The 20,867-nt window shown below is 41.2% G+C and overlaps 1 protein-coding gene across 6 annotated transcripts in view; it reads left to right on the top strand.

The window, feature by feature from the left end:
- Nucleotides 1-20,867, top strand: part of XRN1 (5'-3' exoribonuclease 1) — a 218,737-nt gene that overhangs the window by 109,429 nt on the left and 88,441 nt on the right. For all 6 annotated transcript variants that reach the window (XR_011470291.1, XM_070405900.1, XM_070405899.1 and 3 more), the window contains one exon: nucleotides 1,263-1,394. Coding sequence is in view for 5 of the 6 variants with exons in the window: in XM_070405900.1 (XP_070262001.1) it covers nucleotides 1,263-1,394 (132 nt within the window). In the remaining variant the exon portion in view is untranslated. The remainder of the gene's footprint in view (nucleotides 1-1,262; nucleotides 1,395-20,867) is intronic.

Genomic DNA, 20,867 nt, shown 5'->3' with positions numbered 1-20,867 from the left:
TTTCAAAAAGTTTTATAATTTTTTATATTTTTACTCCTTTTACATTTAAACCCATGATCTGTTGTGAGTTAATTTTTGTAAAAATATAAGGTTTAGATCAAAGTTCATACATTTGTCTATGAATACTCAATTGCTTCAGCACCATTGGTTGAAAGGGATATTTCCCTCATAAGATTGTTTTTACAGCCTTGTCAAAAACAGTTTAGCACCTTGTGATTTTACTCATACATGGAATCTTAAAAACAAAATTTAAAAAAAAATAGATTCAGAGAACAAACTGATGGTTGCCAGAGGAAGGAGGAGGTTGGAGAACTGGTTGAAAAGGGTGAAGAGATTAAGAAATACAAATTGATAGTTACAAAATAGTCATGGGGTTATAAAGTAGAGTATAGGTTCTATAGTCAATTATATTGTAAGAACTATCTTTGATGCCAGGTGGGTACTAGACTTAACAGGGGGAATCACTTTGTAAGTTATATAAATTTCTAACAACTATGCTGTTCTGTTCACCTGAAAGTAATATAAAATAATATTGAATGTCAACTGTAATTGAAAGAAAAAATATTAGTTGAGTTGAGCACATTTGTGTGGCTCTACTAATTCTGAGTTCTCCATTCTGTTCCAGTGATCTGTCTGTTTTTTGTCTTGTTACTGTAGCTATGTAGTAAGTGTTAAACTGAGGTAGAGTTATTCCTTCAACCTTATTTTTATTTTTCAAAATTGTTTTAGCTTTTTGTTCCTTAGCCTCTTTATATAAATTTTAGAATAAATTATTCTATACCTATAAAAATCATGGAGAGATTTCTTCCCTGCCTTTATTTATTTATTTTTTTTAAGAGTTTAAGCCAGTTATTTTGTAGGATTCTGGATTTACCTGGCTATTTTCTCTTAGTGTCACTTAGGTGGATCCTTCATCCCACATATTTCCTATAAACTTGAGCTATATGTAGTGGCTTATAGAATCAAGTTAAACACTTTTAGCAAAAATACTTTATTGAATTTGAGAGTACTTTATAATCCTTATATTTTTGTTGTATATTTAGTTTGGTGTCTTAAGAGAGAAAGAATATTAATTTGTTTTTAAATTTTGATTGAATTTTTTACAAGATTTTGTTCTGATATTTATAGTACAGTTTTTAAAAAGATGGCTTTTTTTCTATTATACCATGTAGAAAACTTTTTACTTTGAAGATTTATACTACTAGAACTCTATATTAAAGCACAAATTTGGGGATAATATAATTTTTATATGAATTTTTAAGGTTTTACTTGGAAGAACCTCCAGGCATACAGAAGCTTTATCTGGGAAGAACTGCTCCACCATCTAAAGTGGTTCATCTTGGAGAAAAAGAACAATCTAACTGGACAAAAGAAGTACAAGGAATTTCAGAACAGTGAGTGTCATTAAAAGTATTTAATATCATAGAACTAGAATGGGATTTAATATACTTATCCTCTAACTTATTTTCCACTTAACAAAGTAATCACTCTGAATACTGACTACGTCTTCATTTTATGTTCTAAAGAAAGTAATAAGTTCTAATTTAAAATAATACCTGGTTAGCAGTAGTTAAAGCCTTGCTCAGTTTGTCATTGAAATACTTCATTATATACAGAAAAGGAAAAGACATGATCACTTAGTACTGTGAATAACAGTTAATAGATTGTTGCCTGAATTTGAGAAATATTTTTACTAAAAGCCATTGAATTTCTTGGCCACATGTAAGTAATAAAAATAGGAGGGAAGACTGTCTTTGGATTCTCACCTCTCCCTTACCCAGTCCCCTTCACCCAAGCCCATATGCCCATGAATTCAGAAATGCAAGGTTTGTATCAACCAAACAACTAAAAAGCTAACCCTCCTCAGAATGCTAATTTCCAGGATCACCATGATTCCACCCTAATAGTTCCTCTCTTTCTTCATCTAAACACTAGGATTTCCACAACCAAAACAATGATTGACTGGCAGTGGCACATGAAATGGTATTATAAATGTATATCCATCAGCCCTCCTGTTTAAACTGTAATAGCATTCACTATAGTAGAGGAGAAATCTGTTCTATAGTTTTGGAGCTAATACCAGGCTATTCAAAGATGAGGAAACAGGGAAAATCTAAAAGAAAAAAAAATCTACTGTACATGAAGAAGGTAAATATAGCTCTCAGAAGGTTGACGTAAAGCCTTCCAATAATATCAGAAGCCCCTGTTGTAGTTCATATCTTTCTGAATTTTTTATCGCACATAAACAAAAACCATAATAAATTTATTTTTTGATTACCTTAACCATTTTTTAGATAGTGTGCTCTATAAGGTAGGGAACATACCTGTTTTTGTCACCACTCTGCTCTCATTCCTTAGCATTCGGTAAATATTTGTTTGAATGAAATAGAGATTGTCTTAGTTAAGACTCTTAATAGGATAAAAAAAATTATTCAAAATACTATGAGTTTAGTCATTTATTTATATAACAATTCAACAATTATTTATTGATATGTGCTGAGTACAGTAGTTGGCAGTATACCACAGTGAATAAAATCCCACAGTCCCTATATTCATGAACTTTATGGCTGGTAGATGGGTTATGGATTTTAATGTCTTGTGTGGTTTGTTTTTTGTTTTTGCTTTTTAAATCAAACTTCGACTATGATAATTGCTCTGAAGGAATAGTACTGTGAGACCATATAATAGCAGGGTTTGACCTAACCTAGGAAGAATTTTCTCTAGTCAGATAAAACTTTCCTGAGGAAGTGTTGATTAAACTGCTACTTAAATGTAGAGTAGGATTTGGTCTTATTACTTTCTTTAGAAGCATATTTCAGAATGAATGAAGAGTTACATGCAAAGTCCCTGTGGCACAAGGAAAAGCAGTATGTGTCATGGCTAATGTGGCTAGAGTGTTGGAATCAAGAAGGAAGATGAGGCAGGGGAAACAAAAGAGGCAAGCCAAGAGGTAAAATAAAAGACAGGAGATTCACATGTTATACTATGGAAATGAAAGAAAAAGAGTGTTTCAAGAATAAGGAAATAAGCCATGTAAAATGATTTGATAAGATTAAGCAAGAGCTATTTTGGTTTTGAAAGGGGTCTTGTTCTTATTCAAGGGAATGAATTCTAGTACCTGCCAGTTCAGGATCTCTTGTCAGCCAAGAAGGGTAGTTAAGACTACATAATTCATAACCATTCAGGTTTATTTATTCTAGTCACCATTCTCTTAAATTGCTTTTCTTTACCACAGTATTTCCTTCATATCATCCCACATTTTGTCCCCTCTTCCCCCACCCCCCAAGTTCTTTGTAATCTGTCTTCCAAGGTGAACTTCACAAGACCACTGTTGCTCTTCCCCTGAGGGTTTACCTGACTTATTTATGACTTTGCACATTATGTCAGTAGAATGAGGTGATGATCCCGTGGCTCCAACAAGGAGTAATGCTTGTGCAAACCATTCTTAGTTCTAAGAGTTCTACAGCAAGAATGTAGAACCTATTACTTATCTTAGTTATATATCCATGAATCTTATTAACCAAAACATGTTCTCCTAAATTTAACACATCCTTTTTCTCTGAACATAAGACATGAAATATTTCTATGAGTATCAAATTATATGATTTTATTTTTAGAAACCTAACTATACCCATATGCTATGCGTGATAAATTTCTGTATTCCTGTGTAACATTTACTTTTTAATAGATACTAACAATAAGAGATAGATGAAGAAAGTTATAAAATTAAGTGGAAATGGTTTTGGTTTATTCAAGGAGATTTGATCATGTGTAAAAACAAATGGCAAGAGAGGTACAAAAGAGAAAGCAATACATTTGAAGATGAAACAAGATGTATTCATTAAGAAGATGGGATGGAACTATTGGTTGGTGTGTGTGTCTGGTGTGAGGAAGATGAGGAGATTTGAGTTTGGCTATTGAGGACTGTGTGGGGTTGGCCTTAAGTGGCAGTTTGAAATAGTCCTTGGAGAAAATGGGAGAGTTTCCATTGATCAGATAAACATGGTAAAATTATAGCCAGTATTAAGGACCCTTTTTGAAGTTGAAAGTCATGAATTTATCTATCCTATCTAATAATAGACAAACATGGTAATTGACCATACCTCTGCTACGCCTCCCATTGGCTAATCAGCACGGTATGCAAATTAACTGCCAACAAAGATGGCGGCTAATTTGCATACTGCAGGCAGGGCGGGACAGCGCCACCCCGCCGCCATCTGGGCCTGCTATTTGCGACCCGGGGTGGTGGGGCTGGACAGCGCCATCCCACCTGCCCTGCCACCATCCAGGCCTGCTGTCTGCGACCTGTGGCGGCGGGCATCCATGTGCGACCCGACCCGGGGCGGCCGGGCGGGGCAGCAGCAATCAGACAGCCCGCCCAGGCGTCCCATGTGCAACCCGACCCGGGGCGGCGCCCCAACCCCCGAATCAGCCCTGCCGTGTGCCCGACCCGGGGCGGCGCCCCAACCCCCGTATCAGCCCTGCCGTGTGTGCAACCCGGGGAGGCAGGGCAGGCACCAAGGGATTGGGCCTGCCATGTGCCACCCGAGGAGCGGGCCTAAGCCAGCAGGTGGTTATCTCCCGAGGGGTCCCAGACTGTGAGAGGGCACAAGTGGGGCTGAGGGAAGAATTGAATTTGAGAGTACTTTATTTATAATCTTTATAATCGCCCCCTCCCCTGCCAGTGCACAAATTTTTGTGCACCGGGCCTCTAGTATATATATAAAAGCCTAAGTGACTGGCCAATGGCCAGTAGCTATGACACACACTAACCACCATGGGGCAGATGCTCAACTCAGGAGCTGCAGTTCTTGGGTGACACATGGGAAACCAGAGAGGAGGGAGCCCGATTTCGGGGTGCACCACCCAAGAACCACTCTCTCACAATCCGAGACTCCTCAGGGGATGTTGGAGAGCCAGTTTCAACCCGATTCCCGCAGGCCAGGCCGAGAGAACCCACCTGTGCATGAATCCGTGCACCGGGCTTCTAGTAATGTAATAATTGTTCTGTCTTTTGATAGTAGAACAGGGTTCTTCAGTCACAGGTCTAGAAAAAGTAGATAGGTTGATTTAAACAGCACTGGATTTTACCAGATGGGTACAACAAAAAGATGAAGAGGCAAAGATTTAGGATACTGGCAGGAATGTTACTGAAATAATAGACAGTGGTATCTAGGTGAAATATAGACGTTAAGAAAGTAGAGATTTAATAGTTAATGGGAGTAATTAGAAGAATAGATGGACTGGAGATCCCAAATTAATGGAATATGAGTCATAAACAAAATGATTGAACAAGCAAGTTAGATGGAGAAGTTTTTAGACAAAATATTTGAGGTAGTGATTTTAGAGGTAGAGGAGAGATTTGAGCCCATAGGGAAAAAGAAGCTTTCAGACCTAGGCCTCTGCTCTGGTTGAGGCTCTCTTGGCAGAAATGGAGAGATTAAAAATGGTAGCGGAGTATGTGGATGCTACACAGAAACACTCCCAGGACTAAACTGGAATTACAATTAAAATACAAAAAAAAAAAAAAATTTCTGAATAATTAACTGAAGACTGGCTCGAAAGAACCCTAATAACTAGGGATGGAAAGTGGAGACTGGTGGGAAGGGCAGAGGCATTAAAGGCCTGGCCAGGCTCTGACAAACAGCAGCTGAAGTTCTGGAAAGTATCGCAGCTGTGAGGGGTGTCCACTGAGAACTCTGGGGTCTAATACTCAAGCTGGGCCCCCCAGCAGAGAACACCAGAACTGAGAAAGGTGCCCACATAACATCTGGCTGTGAAAAGCACCTGGGTTGCTGTATGCCAGGTAAAGATGGCTGGAAATGCAGACACCCTCTTAAAGGGCCAATGCACAAAATTCTGTGTGCAGCCACTCACATTGTGCTAGGGCAGATGGGACTGGAACTGTGTGGACAGAAGCCAGGGTTGGAGGCTCTGGTGTTAGAGCTCAGAAGGCAGACACCCCAGTTTCCTGTGCGGAGTTCATCTTTCTCACGCAGACATTTGCTATGCATGTGGTTTTGCATCGGGGGAAGACAGTCAACCCACCCTATTGGAAAACACCTGGCCCCATAATGTGGAGTTTCTGAAGCCCATTAAGAGACTGAGAATAGCAGTTAACCTTTAGGCAGAAGCAGTTACCCCATGCTGTTGGCAAAACTCATGCCACACCTGTGGATGATTCATGAACGCTACTCAAGACTAAATCCAATTAGTCTGCAGACAGAGGCAGTCTCTGGAGGCCTTGAGTCTTTGCCTGATCTAATAAGTCACAAACAGCATTTGACACTGCCCTGCACTAGAGATTGAGAGGCGTAACAGATCTACCTAATACATAGTCACAAACCCAAACTGGCAACCAAAATGAGGAGTCAAAAATACAACGCCCAAATGAAAGAACAAGAGAATATCCAGAAGAAAGATAAATGAAATGGAGATAAATTTTTTCTCATATAGAGTTCAGAATAATGATGGTAAAGATGCTCAATACCATGAGAAAAGATATAGTAACTATGAAAATGAAAGTAAAGAATGACATAGCACTAATAACACATTACAAGGAATACACAACAGATTAGGGGAATCTTAGTATCGGATCAGTGAATTAGAAGACAGGGTAGGAAAAAAATCACTCAATCACAGAACCAAAACTAGAAAATAGTTAAAAAACTAGAGGACAGCTTCAGAGAGCTCTGGGATAATGTGAAACATAACAATATTTGCATACTATGTGTGCCAGAAGAGACAGAAAGAGATAGAGAATGTATTTGAAGAAATAATGGCAGAAAGCTTTGCTAACCTGGTGAAGGAAAAAGTCACACAAGTTCAGGGGTCACAGAAAGTCCCAAGCAAAAAGAACCCAAACAGGCCCACGTCCAGGCACATCATAATTAAAATGCCAAAAATTAAAGACAAAGAGAGAATCTTAAAGATAGCAAGAGAAAAGCATACTGTTACCTTCAAAGGAGCTCCCATAAGGCTGACACCTGATTTCTCATCAGAAACTCTATAGGCCAGAAGCAAATGGCATCAAGTACTCAAGGTGATGGAAAACAAGGGTCTGAAACCAAGATTACTATATCCAGCAAGACTATCTTTCAAAATAGACGGTGAAATAAAGTGCTTCCCAGACAAAAAAAAACAAATACTAAAGGAGTTCATCACCACCAAGCTAGCATTACAAGAATTGCTAAAGGGACTGCTGTAATTTGAAGAAGAAATAGAGAAACCTAGGCAGACAGAAAGCAAATGGCAATAAATAAATACCTATCAATAATAAGCTTAACTGTAAATGGATTAAATGCTCCAATCAAAAGACACATGGTAGCTGAATGGATACAAAAATATGATCCAACTCTACGCTGTCTACAAGAGACTGACTTTAGAACAGAAGACTCACTCAGGATGAGAGTGTAGGGATGGAAAGAAATTTTCCATGCAAATGGAAACGTAAAATAAAGCTGGGGTAGCAATACTCATATCTGATAAAATAGACTTCACAATAAAGGCCATCACAACAGACAGTAAAGTTCTTAATACTAAAGGGATTGACCCAACAAGAGGTTATAACCCTGCTAAACATATCACCCAATATAGGGGCACCTAAATATGTAAAAAAAAAAAAAAAACTTCTAGAGGACTTTAAGAGTGAGATCAACAACAATACAGTCATGGTAAGGGACTTTAACAACCCTCTGACTTCACTGCATAGAACTTCCAGGAAAAAGAATGTTAACAAGAAAACAGTGACTCTAAAGGACACAGTGTATCAGGTGGATTTAGTTGAGATTTATGGAACATTTTACCCCAAAGCTGCAGAATATAAATTCTTCTCGAGTAAACATGGATCATTCACAAAGATAAACCACATATTAGGACACAAAACAAGTCTCTCTAAGTTCAAGAAGACTGAAATCCTATCAAGCATTTTCTCAGATCACAGTGGAATAAAATTAGAAATCAACTACAGTAAAAACACCCCAAACACATGGCAGCTAAATATCATGTTATCAAACAATAAAATGGCTATTGATAAGATTAAGAAAGAAATCAAAAACTTTCTGGAAACAGATGAAAATGAACACAGAAAAACCCAAAATTTCAGGGACACAGCAAAAGCAGTGCTGAGAAGGAAGTTCATAGCACTACAGGTCTACCTCAAGAAAAACAAGAAAAATTAATAATAAACTATTTAACTGTATAACTTAAAGAATTAGGAGCAAAAAGAAGCGCCCAGAATAAGTAGAAGGAAGGAAATAATAAAGATTAGAGCACAAATAGACAATATAGAGACTTTAAAAAAACTACACTAATAAAAGGGAAACATGCGAATTGACGGTCCCTCCGCTATGCCCACCAGCCGATCAGGGTGAGTATGCAAATTAACCCAACAAAGATGGCGGCAGCCACAGAGCTGGAGGCTTGGGTTGCCCCCAGCGGCGGAGGAAGCCAAGCTTCCAGCCGGTCCTGGCCTCCGCTCAAGGAGGGGCTGGGGGCCTGGGTCTCTGGAGGGCGTGGCCAGCCTGCAAACAGCCATCAGCCCCTCACCCAGGCTGGCCAGGCACCCCAGCAGGAACCCTCACCCTGAAGGGGGTGTGGCCAGCTTGAAAAGAGCCCTCAGACCCTCACCTCATGGGGGCGTGGCCGGCCTGCAAACCACCACAGGCCCCTCGCCCAGGCCACCCCACACCCTAAGGGAACCCCCACCCTGATCTGGTACACACTTCAGGGCAAACCAGCCGGCCCCCACCCATGCACCAGGCCTCTATATTAATAAAAGTGTAATATGCTAATTAGACTGGGAGACCTTCCAGGAGACCTTTCAGACATTCTTCTGGACAAAGCCATGGTGGCGGGGCTGAGGTAGAGGCAGTTAGAGGCCAAGAGGGGAGGGCAGTTGTTGGGTGATCAGGTTGGTGCGGGGGGGCAGTTGGGGGTGAGCAGACCAGCAGGGGGGCCAGTTGTGGGCGAGCAGGCCATCAGTCGGGGGCAGTTGGGGATGATCAGGACTGTGGGGGGGAAGTTTGGAGTGAGCAGGCCAGCAGGGGGTCAGTTAGGGGCGAGCAGGCCAGTGGGGAGGGAAGGTGGAGGCAAGCAGGCCAACAGAGGAGGGCAGTTGGGGGTGAGCAGGCCAGAAGGGCAGGCAGTTTGGGGCGAGCACACTGGCACGGGGGGCAGTGGGGGTGAGCAGGCTGGCGGGGGGGGGGGGCATTTGGAGGCGAGCAGGCCGGTGACGGGGGGCGGCAGTTGGGGGCGAGCAGGCCAGCAGGCAGAGTGGTTAGGGGCAATCAGGCAGGCAGGCATATGAGTGGTTAGGAGCCAGCAGTCCCGGATTGCAAGAGGGATGTCCGACTGCTGGTTTAGGCCGATCCCTGTAAACCTCCAGGGGTCCCAGATTGGAGAGTGTGTAGGCCGGGCTGAGGGACACACACACACACACACACACACACACACACACACACGCCCCGTGCACTGGGCCACTAGTAATAATAATAATTACTGAAAACAAGAGCTGGTTCTTTGAAAGGATAAACAAGATTGAATAACCATTAGCCAGACTCATCAAGAAATAGAGAGGCCCAACTGGCGTGTCTCACTGGTTGAGCGTATATCTATGAACCAGGAGGTCACTGGTTCGATTCCCAGTCAGGGCACATGCCCAGTTTGTGGGCTCAGTCCCCAGTAGGGGAGTGTGTAGGAGGCAGCCAATCAATGATTCTCTCTCATCATTGATGTTTCTATCTCTACCTCTCCCTTCCACTCTGCAATCAATAAAAATTAAAAAAAGAAAGAAACAGGGAGGACCCAAATAAATAAAAGCAGAAACAAAAACAGAGAAGTAACCATTAACACTAGAAAAATACAAAGGATTGTAAGAAAATACTATCAACAACTATATGACAACAAGCTGGACAATTTCCTAGAAAAATAGTCTCCCAAAACTAAATAAGGAAGATTCAGAAAACCTGAATAGGTCAATAACAACTGATGAAATAGAGGCAGTAATCAAAACACTCACCACAGACAAAAGCCCTGGTTCGGATGACTTCACATGAGAATTTTACCAAACATTGAAACAAGAACTAACACCCATATTGCTCAAATTATTCCAAAAAATCCGCGAGTAACACTTCCACGATCTTTTCTTATGAGGCCAGCATTATCCTAATCTCAAACCAGATAAAGACACTACAAAGAAAAAGAATTACAGGCCAATATCCCTGATGAACATAGATGCTAAAATCCTCAACAAAATTTTAGCAAATTGGATCCAACAATATGTTAAAAAGATCATATACCATGACCAAGTGGGATTTGTTCCAGGGATGCACAGCTTGTACAATATTCGCAAATCAGTAAACGTGATACATCACATAAATTGAAAAATAAAAATCACATGTACATATCAATACAGGCAGAAAAAGCATTCAACAAAATACAGCACCCATGTTTTATAAAACTCAAAGTGGGAATAGAGGGATCATATCTCAACATGATACAGACCTACAGTGATCATCATACAAAAACTAAAACCATTTCCCCTAAGATCAGGAATAAGATAGGGATATCCACTTTCCCTGCACTTATTCAACATAGTACTGGAAGTCATAGTACAACAATCAGACTAGAAGAAGAAATAAAAGGCATCCAGATTGAAAATGAGGAAGTGAAACTCTCATTAATCAGAGATGACATGATATTGTACATAGAAAACCTAAAGACTCCACCAAAAATCTAAATTTAATAAATAAATTTCACAATGTAGCAGGAAACACAGCACCCAAAAATTGATGTATTTTTTATACACCAGTAATGAACTAAAAACCAACAATCCCATTTACCACTGCAACAAAAAAATTAAGATGCATAGGAATAAACTTAACTTAGGAGGTAAAAGACTTGTACTCAGAAAAATACAGGACATTGAGAAAAGAGATAGAGGAAGATATAAACAAGGGAAAAAAGATACCATGTTCATGGGTACATAGAATTGACATCATTAAAACGTCCGTATTACCCAATGCAATCTACAGATTCAATACAATCCCTATTAAAATACGAACAGCATATTTCACAGAGCAGGAACAAATATTCCAACAATTTATATGGAACCAAAAAAAAGACCCCAAATAGCTGCAGCAATCTTTTTTTTTTTTTTTTTTTTTTTTTTTTTTTTTTTTTCGCTAAAAGTATTACAAAGTGTATTACATAAGTGTCCTTTTTTCCCCCCCGCCCTTGACAGACCCCTGCCCTCCCTTACCCCCCAGTGTCTTATGTCCATTAGTTATGGTTATATGGATGCATACCAGTCCTTCGGTTGATCTCTTAATCCCCTCCCTCCTCCCCCCCAACCCTCCCTGGCCTTCCCACTGCAGTTTGACAATCAGTTTGAGGCAGTTCTGCCTCTGTATCTATTATTGTTCAAAAGTTTGTAATGGTCTTTATTATCCATGAATGAGTGAGATCATGTGGTATTTTTCCTTCATTGACTGGCTTATTTCACTTAGCATAATGCTCTCCAGTTCCATCCATGCTGTTGCAAATGGTAAGAATTCCTTCTTTTTTACAGCAGCATAGTATTCCATCGTGTAGATGTACCATGGTTTTCTAATCCATTCATCTACTGATGGGCACTTAGGCTGTTTCCAGATCTTAGCTATGGTGAATTGTGCTGCTATGAACATCGGGGTGCATATATCCTTTCTGATTGGTGTTTCTGGTTTCTTGGGATATATTCCTAGAAGTGGGATCACAGGGTCAAATGGGAGTTCCATTTCCAATTTTTTGAGGAACCTCCATACTGCCTTCCATAGTGGCTGCACCAGTCTGCATTCCCACCAGCAGTGCACAAGTGTTCCTTTTTCTCCACATCCTCTCCAGCACTTGTCGTTTGTTGATTTGTTGATGATGGCCATTCTGACAGGTGTGAGATGGTACCTCATTGTTGTTTTGATTTGCATCTCTCGGATGATTAGTGACTTTGAGCATGTTTTCATATGTCTCTTGGCTTTCTGAATGTCCTCTTTTGAAAGGTGTCTATTTAGATCCTTGGCCCATTTTTTGATTGGATTGTTTATCTTCTTTTTGTTAAGTTGTATGAGTTCCCTATAAATTTTGGAGATTAAGCCCTTATCAGATATGACGTTGGCAAATATGTTTTCCCACGAGGTGGGTTTTCTTGTTGTTTTGTTGATGGTTTCTTTTGCTGTGCAGAAGCTTTTTATTTTGATGTAGTCCCATTTGTTCAGTTTCTCTTTAGTTTCAACTGCCCTAGGAGCTGTGTCAGTGAAGAAATTGTTTTGGCATAAGTCTGAGATTTTGTTGCCTTTGTATTCTTCTAGAATTTTTATGGTTTCCTGTCGTACATTTAAGTCCTTTATCCATTTTGAGTTTATTCTTGTGTATGGTGTAAGTTGGTGGTCTAGTTTCATTTTCTTGCATATATCTGTCCAATTTTCCCAACACCATTTATTGAAGAGACTATCTTGGCTCCATTGTATGTTCATGCCTCCTTTGTCAAAAATTAATTGAGCATATTGGTTCGGGCTAATTTCTGGACTCTCTATTCTATTCCACTGGTCTATATGTCTGTTCTTGTGCCAGTACCAGGCAGTTTTGAGAACAGTGGCTTTGTAATACAGCTTGATATCTGGCATTGAGATCCCACCTACTTTGTTTTTTCTCAGGATCGCTGCAGCTATTCGGGGTCTTTTTTTATTCCAGATGAATTTTTGGAGAGTTCGTTCTAGATCCTTGAAGAAGGCCATTGGTATTTTAATGGGAAGTGCGTTGAATTTATAGATTGCTTTGGGTAGTATGGACATTTTAATGATGTTGATTCTACCAATCCAAGAACATGGTATGTTCTTCCATCTGTTTATGTCTTCCTCTATCTCTTTTTTCAACGTCCTATAGTTTTCTGAGTAGAGGTCTTTTACCTCTTTAGTTAAGTTTATTCCTAGGTATCTTAATTTTTGGGGTGCGATGGTAAATGGGATTGTTTTTATAATCTCTCTTTCTGAAAGTTCACTATTGGTATATAGAAATGCCTCGGATTTCTTGGGGTTAATTTTGTATCCTGCTACATTGCCAAATTCATGTATTAAGTCTAGTAGCTTTTTGATGGAGTCTCTAGGGTTCTGTATGTATAATATCATGTCATCTGCAAATAAGGACAGTTTTACTTCCTCTTTTCCAATTTGGATGCCTTTTATTTCTTCTTCTTGTCTAATTGCAATGGCTAATACTTCCAGGACTATGTTGAACAGGAGTGGAGAGAGTGGACATCCCTGTCTTGTTCCTGTTCTTAGGGGAAATGGTGTTAGTTTTTGTCCATTGAGTATGATGTTGGCTGTGGGCCTGCCATATATGGCTTTTATTATGTTGAGGTATGATCCTTCTATTCCCACCTTGCTGAGAGTTTTTATCAAAAATGGGTGTTGGATTTTGTCAAATGCTTTTTCTGCATCAATTGATATGACCATGTGGTTTTTTTCTTTCAATTTGTTTATGTGATGTATCACGTTTATTGATTTACGGATGTTGTACCATCCTTGCATCCCTGGGATAAATCCTACTTGGTCATGGTGTATGATCCTTCTGATGTACTGCTGGATCCGATTTGCTAAGATTTTGTTGAGGATTTTGGCATCTATGTTCATGAGGGATATTGGCCTGTAATTCTCTTTCATTGTGTTGTCTTTACCTGGTTTTGGTATTAGGGTGATGCTAGCTTCATAAAATGTGTTTGGAAGTGTTCCATCCTCTTGGACTTTATGTAGTAATCTGAGGAGGATAGGTTTCAGTTCTTCCTTAAAAGTTTGGTAAAACTCCCCTGAGAAGCCGTCTGGTCCTGGGCTTTTGTTTGCTGGAAGCTTTTTGATGACTGCTTCAATTTCTTCCATCGTTATTGGCCTATTGAGATTTTTAGATTCTTCCTGATTGAGTTTTGGAATGTTGTATTTTTCTAGGAATTTGTCCATTTCCTCCAGGTTGTCTAGTTTGTTGGAGTAGAGTTGTCCGTAGTATTGTTTAACAATCATTTGTATTTCTTTGGGGTCTGTTGTTATTTCGCCTCTATCATTTCTGATTTGGTTTATTTGGGACCTCTCTCTTTGCTTCTTGGTGAGCCTGGCTAGGGGTTTGTCAATCTTGTTTATCCTTTCAAAGAACCAGCTCTTGGTTTCATTGATTTTCTGTATTGTTTTTTTGGTCTCTATTTCATTGATTTCTGCTCTAATCTTTATTATCTCCTTCCTTCTGCTCACTCTGGGCTTTTCTTGTTGCTCTCTTTCTAATTCTTTGAGTTGTAGAGTTAGATGATTAACTACCATTTTTTCTTGTTTTTTGAGGTAGGCCTGTAGAGCTATAAACTTCCCTCTCAGGACTGCTTTCATTGTGTCCCAGAGGTTTTGGATTGTTGTGTTTTCATTGTCATTAGTGTCCAGGATGTTTTTAATTTCTTCTTTGATGTCATCGGTAACCCAATCAATATTTAATAACATGCTATTCAGCTTCCAAGTGTTTGAGTATTTTGGGTTGTTTTTATTGTGGTTTATTTCTAACATTATGCCATCGTGGTCTGAGAAGATGCTTTTTATGATTTCAATCTTCTTGAATTTGTGGAGACTTTGCTTGTGACCCAATATGTGGTCTATTTTTGAATATGTCCCATGAGCACCTGAGAGGAATGTATATTCCGCAGCTGTGGGGTGAAGTGTTCTGAAGATGTCAATTAAGTCCATCTGATCTAGTGAGTCATTTAGGATTGCTGTTTCTTTGCTGAGTTTTTGTCTAGCGGATTTATCCAGTGATGTTAGTGGTGTATTAAAGTCCCCTACTATAATTGTATTGTTGTCGATCTCTCCCCTGATACCTTCCAGGAGTTTTCTTATGTATGTGGGTGCTCCTGCATTGGGTGCATATATGTTTATCAGGGTTATATCCTCTTGTTGTATTGATCCCTTTAGTATTATGAAGTGGCCTTCCTTATCTCTGGTTATGGCCTTCACTTTGAGGTCTATTTTGTCGGATATAAGTATTGCTACCCCAGCTTTTTTTTCATTTCCATTTGCCTGAAAGATATTTTTCCATCCCTTCACTTTCAGTCTGTGTGAGTCCCTTCTAATGAGGTGGGTCTCTTGTAGACAGCAAATGTATGGGTCATGTTTTTTTATCCATTCAGCCACTCGATATCTTTTGATTGGACCATTTAGTCCATTTACATTTAAAGTTATTATTGAAAGGTACTTGTTTGTAGCCATTTCTATTTTTTTGTGGCTGCTTTCTTTCTGGGCTTTTTATTTCTTCTTTTTACACCAGTCCCTTTAGCATTTCTTGCATTGCTGGCTTGGTGGTGATGAACTCCCTTAGCCTTTTTTTGTCTGTGAAGCTTCTTATTTCCCCTTCAATTTTGAATGATAGCCTTGCTGGATAGAGTATTCTTGGATTCAGTCCTTTGCTTTGCATCACTTTGTAGATTTCCGTCCATTCTTTTCTGGCCTGATGTGTTTCTGTTGAGAAATCGTTTGATAATCTGATGGGGGACCCTTTGTAGGTAACTCTCTGCTTCTCTCTTGCAGCCTTTAAGATTCTCTCTTTGTCTTGTATATTTGCCATCGTTATTATGACGTGTCTTGGTGTCGGTCTTTTGGGGTTCATCTTGCCTGGGACTCTCTGTATTTGTGTAACTTTTTTCTTCCCCATATCTGGGAAGTTTTCTGTCATTATTTCTTCAAATAGATTTTCTAATCCTTGCTGCTCTTCTTGTCCTTCTTGCAGCCCTATTATGCGTATGTTACTTCGTTTCATGTTGTCCTGAAGCTCCCTTAGGCTCTCCTCCTGTTTTTTAATTCTTTTCTCCAGTTGCTGTTCAGATTGAGCTTGTTTCTCTGCCTTATCTTCTAACTCACTAATTCGGTCTTCTGCTTCTTCTAGTCTGCTGTTGAAACTTTCCATGGTGTTTTTGATTGTAGCTATATCACTTTTCATTTCTTCCTGATTCTTGCATAGGTTGTTGATTTTCTCATCCATCCGGTGAATGAATTGTACAACCATCATTCTGAATTCTTTTTCTGTCATGTTGCACACTTCAGCTTCATTAATTTCCTTTCTTGGTGATTCTTCATTGTCTTTCCTCTGGGTATTGTGTCGTCTCTTCATTCTGATTATCTCCTGATGGTTCAAAGGTTGAGTTGCGTGGGCCTGGGCCGTGCGCAGTGGGAGGCTCCCACCACCCTAGTGTCACTGAAGAGCTCTGACACTAAGATGTGTGGTTGTTGTTGGTTGGTGGGAACCAGGCTCGCTCTGTGTCAGTGTTGCCAACACTCAATGTGGCCTCGCGCGTGCCCTTAGAATTAGGGACCCTGCCTGCACTGTGCTGAAATAGAGGCCCCCCTGACGCGTGTTTAGCACCAGAGCAGAGCCCCCTAGCTTGCGCCAGGAGTCAGAGTTCCCCAAGAGTTCAGTATCAGAGTCTCTGTTGCTTCGCGCAACCTCACCTTGAGAATCAGGGTCCCTGTGTGCCCTTGCACCAGGAATTGGATTCACTGGCTCTTAGTATGAATGCACAGGAAATCAGGATCTCAGGCGCAGGTGATAAGAAACACAGTCAAGTCACTGGTGCTTGGTGCTGCCTCCTGCCCCGAGAAACGGGGTTTCTGGGCCTGTGCTAGGCGGACAAACTCCCGTTCGCGCGATTGCTCCCAGCCCAGGGCTCTGATGCCAGCAGTGCGCGCAGGATTAGTTCCTGGTGCTGTGCGCGTTTTTGCTCCCAGCCCAGGGCTCTGATGCCAGCAGTGCGCACAGGATTAGTTCCTGGTGCTGTGCGCGTTTTTGCTCCCAGCCCAGGGCTCTGATGCCAGCAGTGCGCACAGGATTAGTTCCTGGTGCTGTGTGCGTTTTTGCTCCCAGCCCAGGGCTCTGAAGCCCGAAGTGCGCATAGGATCAGTTCTAAGGTGCTCGCGCACTTTCAGGCCAAAGTTTCTGCAGCGCTGAGGCCCCGGCAAGGGGTAGGTCTATCAGTTAGTTACTCTGGCACTGCCCGCGATCCTGGGGGAAGGGGGGATGGGCTCTGCTACTCACGGATCTGCAGCAGGGATCTCCGAACTTTCCGTGTCTGCAGGTCTGTAGCTGTGGTCACAGGTCTCTGTCCCCAGTGGCTGCAGGGTCCTGGTATGCGTCTGAGATCAGACTGGGTGGTGCTGAGGCCAGGATCCTAGTCTCAAGCAGCTCTGTTTCCCAAGATGGTGTGGTCGCTGTGCCTCTGCTGGCCGCCCAGGAGTGTCCGCCCCTCCGTGGAGGGGCGCAGGCCTCCTCTGGGCTCCCGCAGTCGCGCCGCCCGCAAGTCGCCGCCTCCGGGTTAGTAGCCGCTGGGTTAGTAGCCGATCTCTGGATGCCGGTAGGTAACCGCTTCCCAAGATGGCGTGGTCTCGCCGCTGCGCTGGCGCCCAGGGGGAAGTTTCAGCCTCAATCTCTAACCATCCGCATTTTTCAGGAGTTCTCTGTCTTTCCTGGCTGCAGACTGTCTCTCAGCTGAACCTCCCCAGCTTGATCGGGCTGGTTGTTACCCGTTTCAGCTGCTCGCCCCTATCTGCTCCGGGACGAAGGACCAACACGTCCGTCTAAGCCTCCGCCATTTTTTTCTCTCCCAGCTGCAGCAATCTTGAGAAAGAAAAACAATGTTGAAGTAATCACAATACCAGATTTCAAGTTATACTACAAAGCCACTGTAATCGAAATAGCCTGGTACTGGCATAAGAACAGGCATGTAGATAAATGTAACAGAACAGAGACCCAAGAAATCGACCTAAGCCATTATGCTCAATTAATATTTGACAAAGGAGGCAAGAGCATACAACAGAGTCAAGAGAGTCTCTTCAATAAAGGGTGTTAGGAAAATTGGACAGATACGTGCAAAAAAATGAAACTTAGACCATCGACTTACACCATACACAAGAATAAACTCAGAATGGATAAAAGACTTAAATATAAGTCTGAAAACCATAAAAACCCTAGAAGAAGCCATAGTCAGCAAACTCTCCAGACATCTCTCATATCAATATGTTTCTAGATACATCTCCTTAGAAAGAGCCACACTCAAGGGGCCAAAGAGCCGCATGTGGCTCGCGAGCCGCAGTTTGCTGACCGTGGTCCTAGGGCAAAGGAAACTAAGGTGAAAATAAACAAATGGGACTACATCAAAATAAAAAGCTTCTGTATAGCAAAAGGAACCTTCAACAAAATGAAAAGTGAGCCCACTATATGGGAGAACATATTTGGCAATGATACATTTGATAAAGGGTTAATATCCAACTTAACAAGAGGAAGACATACAATCCAATTTAAAAAAGGACAAAGGACTTAAATAGACACTTCTCCAAAGTAGACATACTAATGGCCAATAGACATAAAAATGCTCAATTCACTGATCATCAGAGAGATGCAAATTAAAATGACAATGAGGTATCACCTCACACCTGTCAGAATGGCTACCATCAACAAATCCACAAATGACAAGTGCTAGGAAGGATGTGGAGAAAAGGGAACCTTAGTACATTGCTGATGAGAATGCAGACCGGTGCAGCGATTATTAAAAACAGTATGGAGTTTCCTCAAAAAATTAAATATTGAACTGCTATTTCATCCAGTGATCCCACTTCTAGGAATATATCCCAAGAAACCCAAAACACCAATCAGAAAGAATATATGCACCCCTATGTTCATAGCAGCACAATTTACAATAGCTATGATCTGGAAATAGCCCATCAATAGACGAGTGGATTAAAAAATGTGGTACATTTATATCATGGAATACTATGCAGCAGTTAAAAAGAAGCTCTTACCCTTTGCGAAAGCATGGAGGGACCTGGAGAGTATCATGCTAAGTGAAATAAGTCAATCAGAGAAAGACAAGTATCACATGATCTCATTCATATGTGGAATCTAATGAACAAAATAAACTGATGAATGGAATGGATCCATAGACATGGAAACATGGAACAGAGTCTGTAATCTCGGTGGGAAGGTAGGGGATCGTGGGTGGGTGGGAGATAATCAACCAAATACCTTGTGTGCATGTATGCATATCCCATGGACACATAATAGGGTGGTGAAAGTCTGGGGTGGGGGTAGGGGTGGGGGCAGGCTTTTGGGAGTCAGTGGGGGTGAGGAGGGGACATATGTAATACTTTCAATAATACAAATAAAAATAAATAAATGGGTGATGTCTTGACCCAAGTCATAGCCAAGGGAATAGGTGACCAAAGTAGAATGGAGGAGAAGGTTATTAAAGATAGGGAGGCTGAAGAACTACTGTGGTCTTGGATAGATCATACATGTAACATTGAGAGGCTACCACTTGAGAGAGCTACCCAGGGAAGTTGTGGAACATTCATTTAAGAATGTGGATATTGAGGATATAATGGTTTCAAAAGGTTTAGGAATTAAAGAAGAACAGAATCCTGGGAGAAGGGAGCAAGGTAATACTTTATGGATGTTATAGAGAACATTATGATGCAATTAGAGGATAATTTGGAGGAGAGTGCTTTATTTAACCTCAAACAAGAAGAGATAGACTTACATAAAAAAAAATAAGGTTATCAAAATATTGGTTGTAAACACTGTAACTAGTAAAGAATTTTAAGTACTAATTCTCATTTTAGATATAAAAAAGTTACAAGGTAGTTTGTTTATAATTTAGAAATTTGGAGAAGTATGAAATGTTTTTAAAAGTTTAAGTCAGAAGTAACCATAAATAGAAATATAAAGCAAGATTTCTAACTTGCAAAGTACTAGCAAGAAAAAAATTAAATGAAAGAAATTATAGGAGTCTTCCTGTCAAGATGGCAGAGTAGGGAAAATGGTGTACTTGCCTGCTACCATGACCACATCAAAATTGCAAATAAACTAAAGACTGCCATTAGTGAGAACTATCTGATATCTGGCTGACCAGACAGCATATAACTAAGGATATATAGAAGCTACATCAAAACCAGTAGAAGGGGCAGAGGTGCGGAACAGGTTGGTTCCAAACCCACATGTGGTGGTTAAAAGTTGGGAGTGATATCTCTGCTGCTGATGTCTCTCCTGAGGATCAAGGTATCCCAGCCCAATACAGGGCTTCCCCAGCCCAGTGGCCCAGTGCCATGAAAAGAAGTCCCCATAACTTCTGGCTAAAAGAACCAGAGGGGATTGTGGATGAGTGAAACAGAAGGTTGCTGGAGTTCCAGGAAGTTCCTCTTACAGAGCCCATGCATGGACTTACTCATACCCACTTGCTCTAAGCTCCAGGACTGGGGCAGCAGCTTTTCTTTATGGGGAGGAACTGAATTGTCTAGCTTCACGGTGAGGACTGGAGGGGCAGCTTTCTCCCAGACAGAAGTGCTGGCAGAAGCCATGTTTCTTTACTGAATGCTTTCCCCTGCACTGCAGGCTCCATATCTGGGTTTCCATCAATCTGGGTAACAATATTTGCCCTGCCCTGGTGATTCTCTGAGACCCCGTCCAACTTGCAGGCCCACCCAAGCCACTTCCAATGGCTTTTCCTTACAGAAGGCTTTGGCACATACTTCAGACTTTCCTAAAATCTCTCAAACCCCAAACAAGGAGCAACTGGCCTTATAGTGCCTCGTACCTTTTGCTAAGCAGCTCCAAGTCTGGCAATAGTGACATATGGCCTAAGTTCATAGCTTAGCCTCTTCCAGGTACCTCCAAGCCCAGTACAAGTGGCAACCATCTGCAGATCACTTTGTAGCTCATAACAGGTGTCCTTGGGCAGAGCACAGGCCCCAGAACTAACACACTGTAGTCGCAGCCAGTCCTCAAAACCAATAGGCCTGAGGGTTAATCCCTCCCACTGATATGCCAAT

This window comes from Myotis yumanensis, unplaced genomic scaffold, assembly GCF_028538775.1.
Source record: "Myotis yumanensis isolate MYYU_CA2020_CCGP unplaced genomic scaffold, mMyoYum1.0.hap1 SCAF_2, whole genome shotgun sequence".
Taxonomy (NCBI): Eukaryota; Metazoa; Chordata; class Mammalia; order Chiroptera; family Vespertilionidae; genus Myotis; species Myotis yumanensis.
This window is presented reverse-complemented; position numbering and strand designations above follow the sequence as displayed.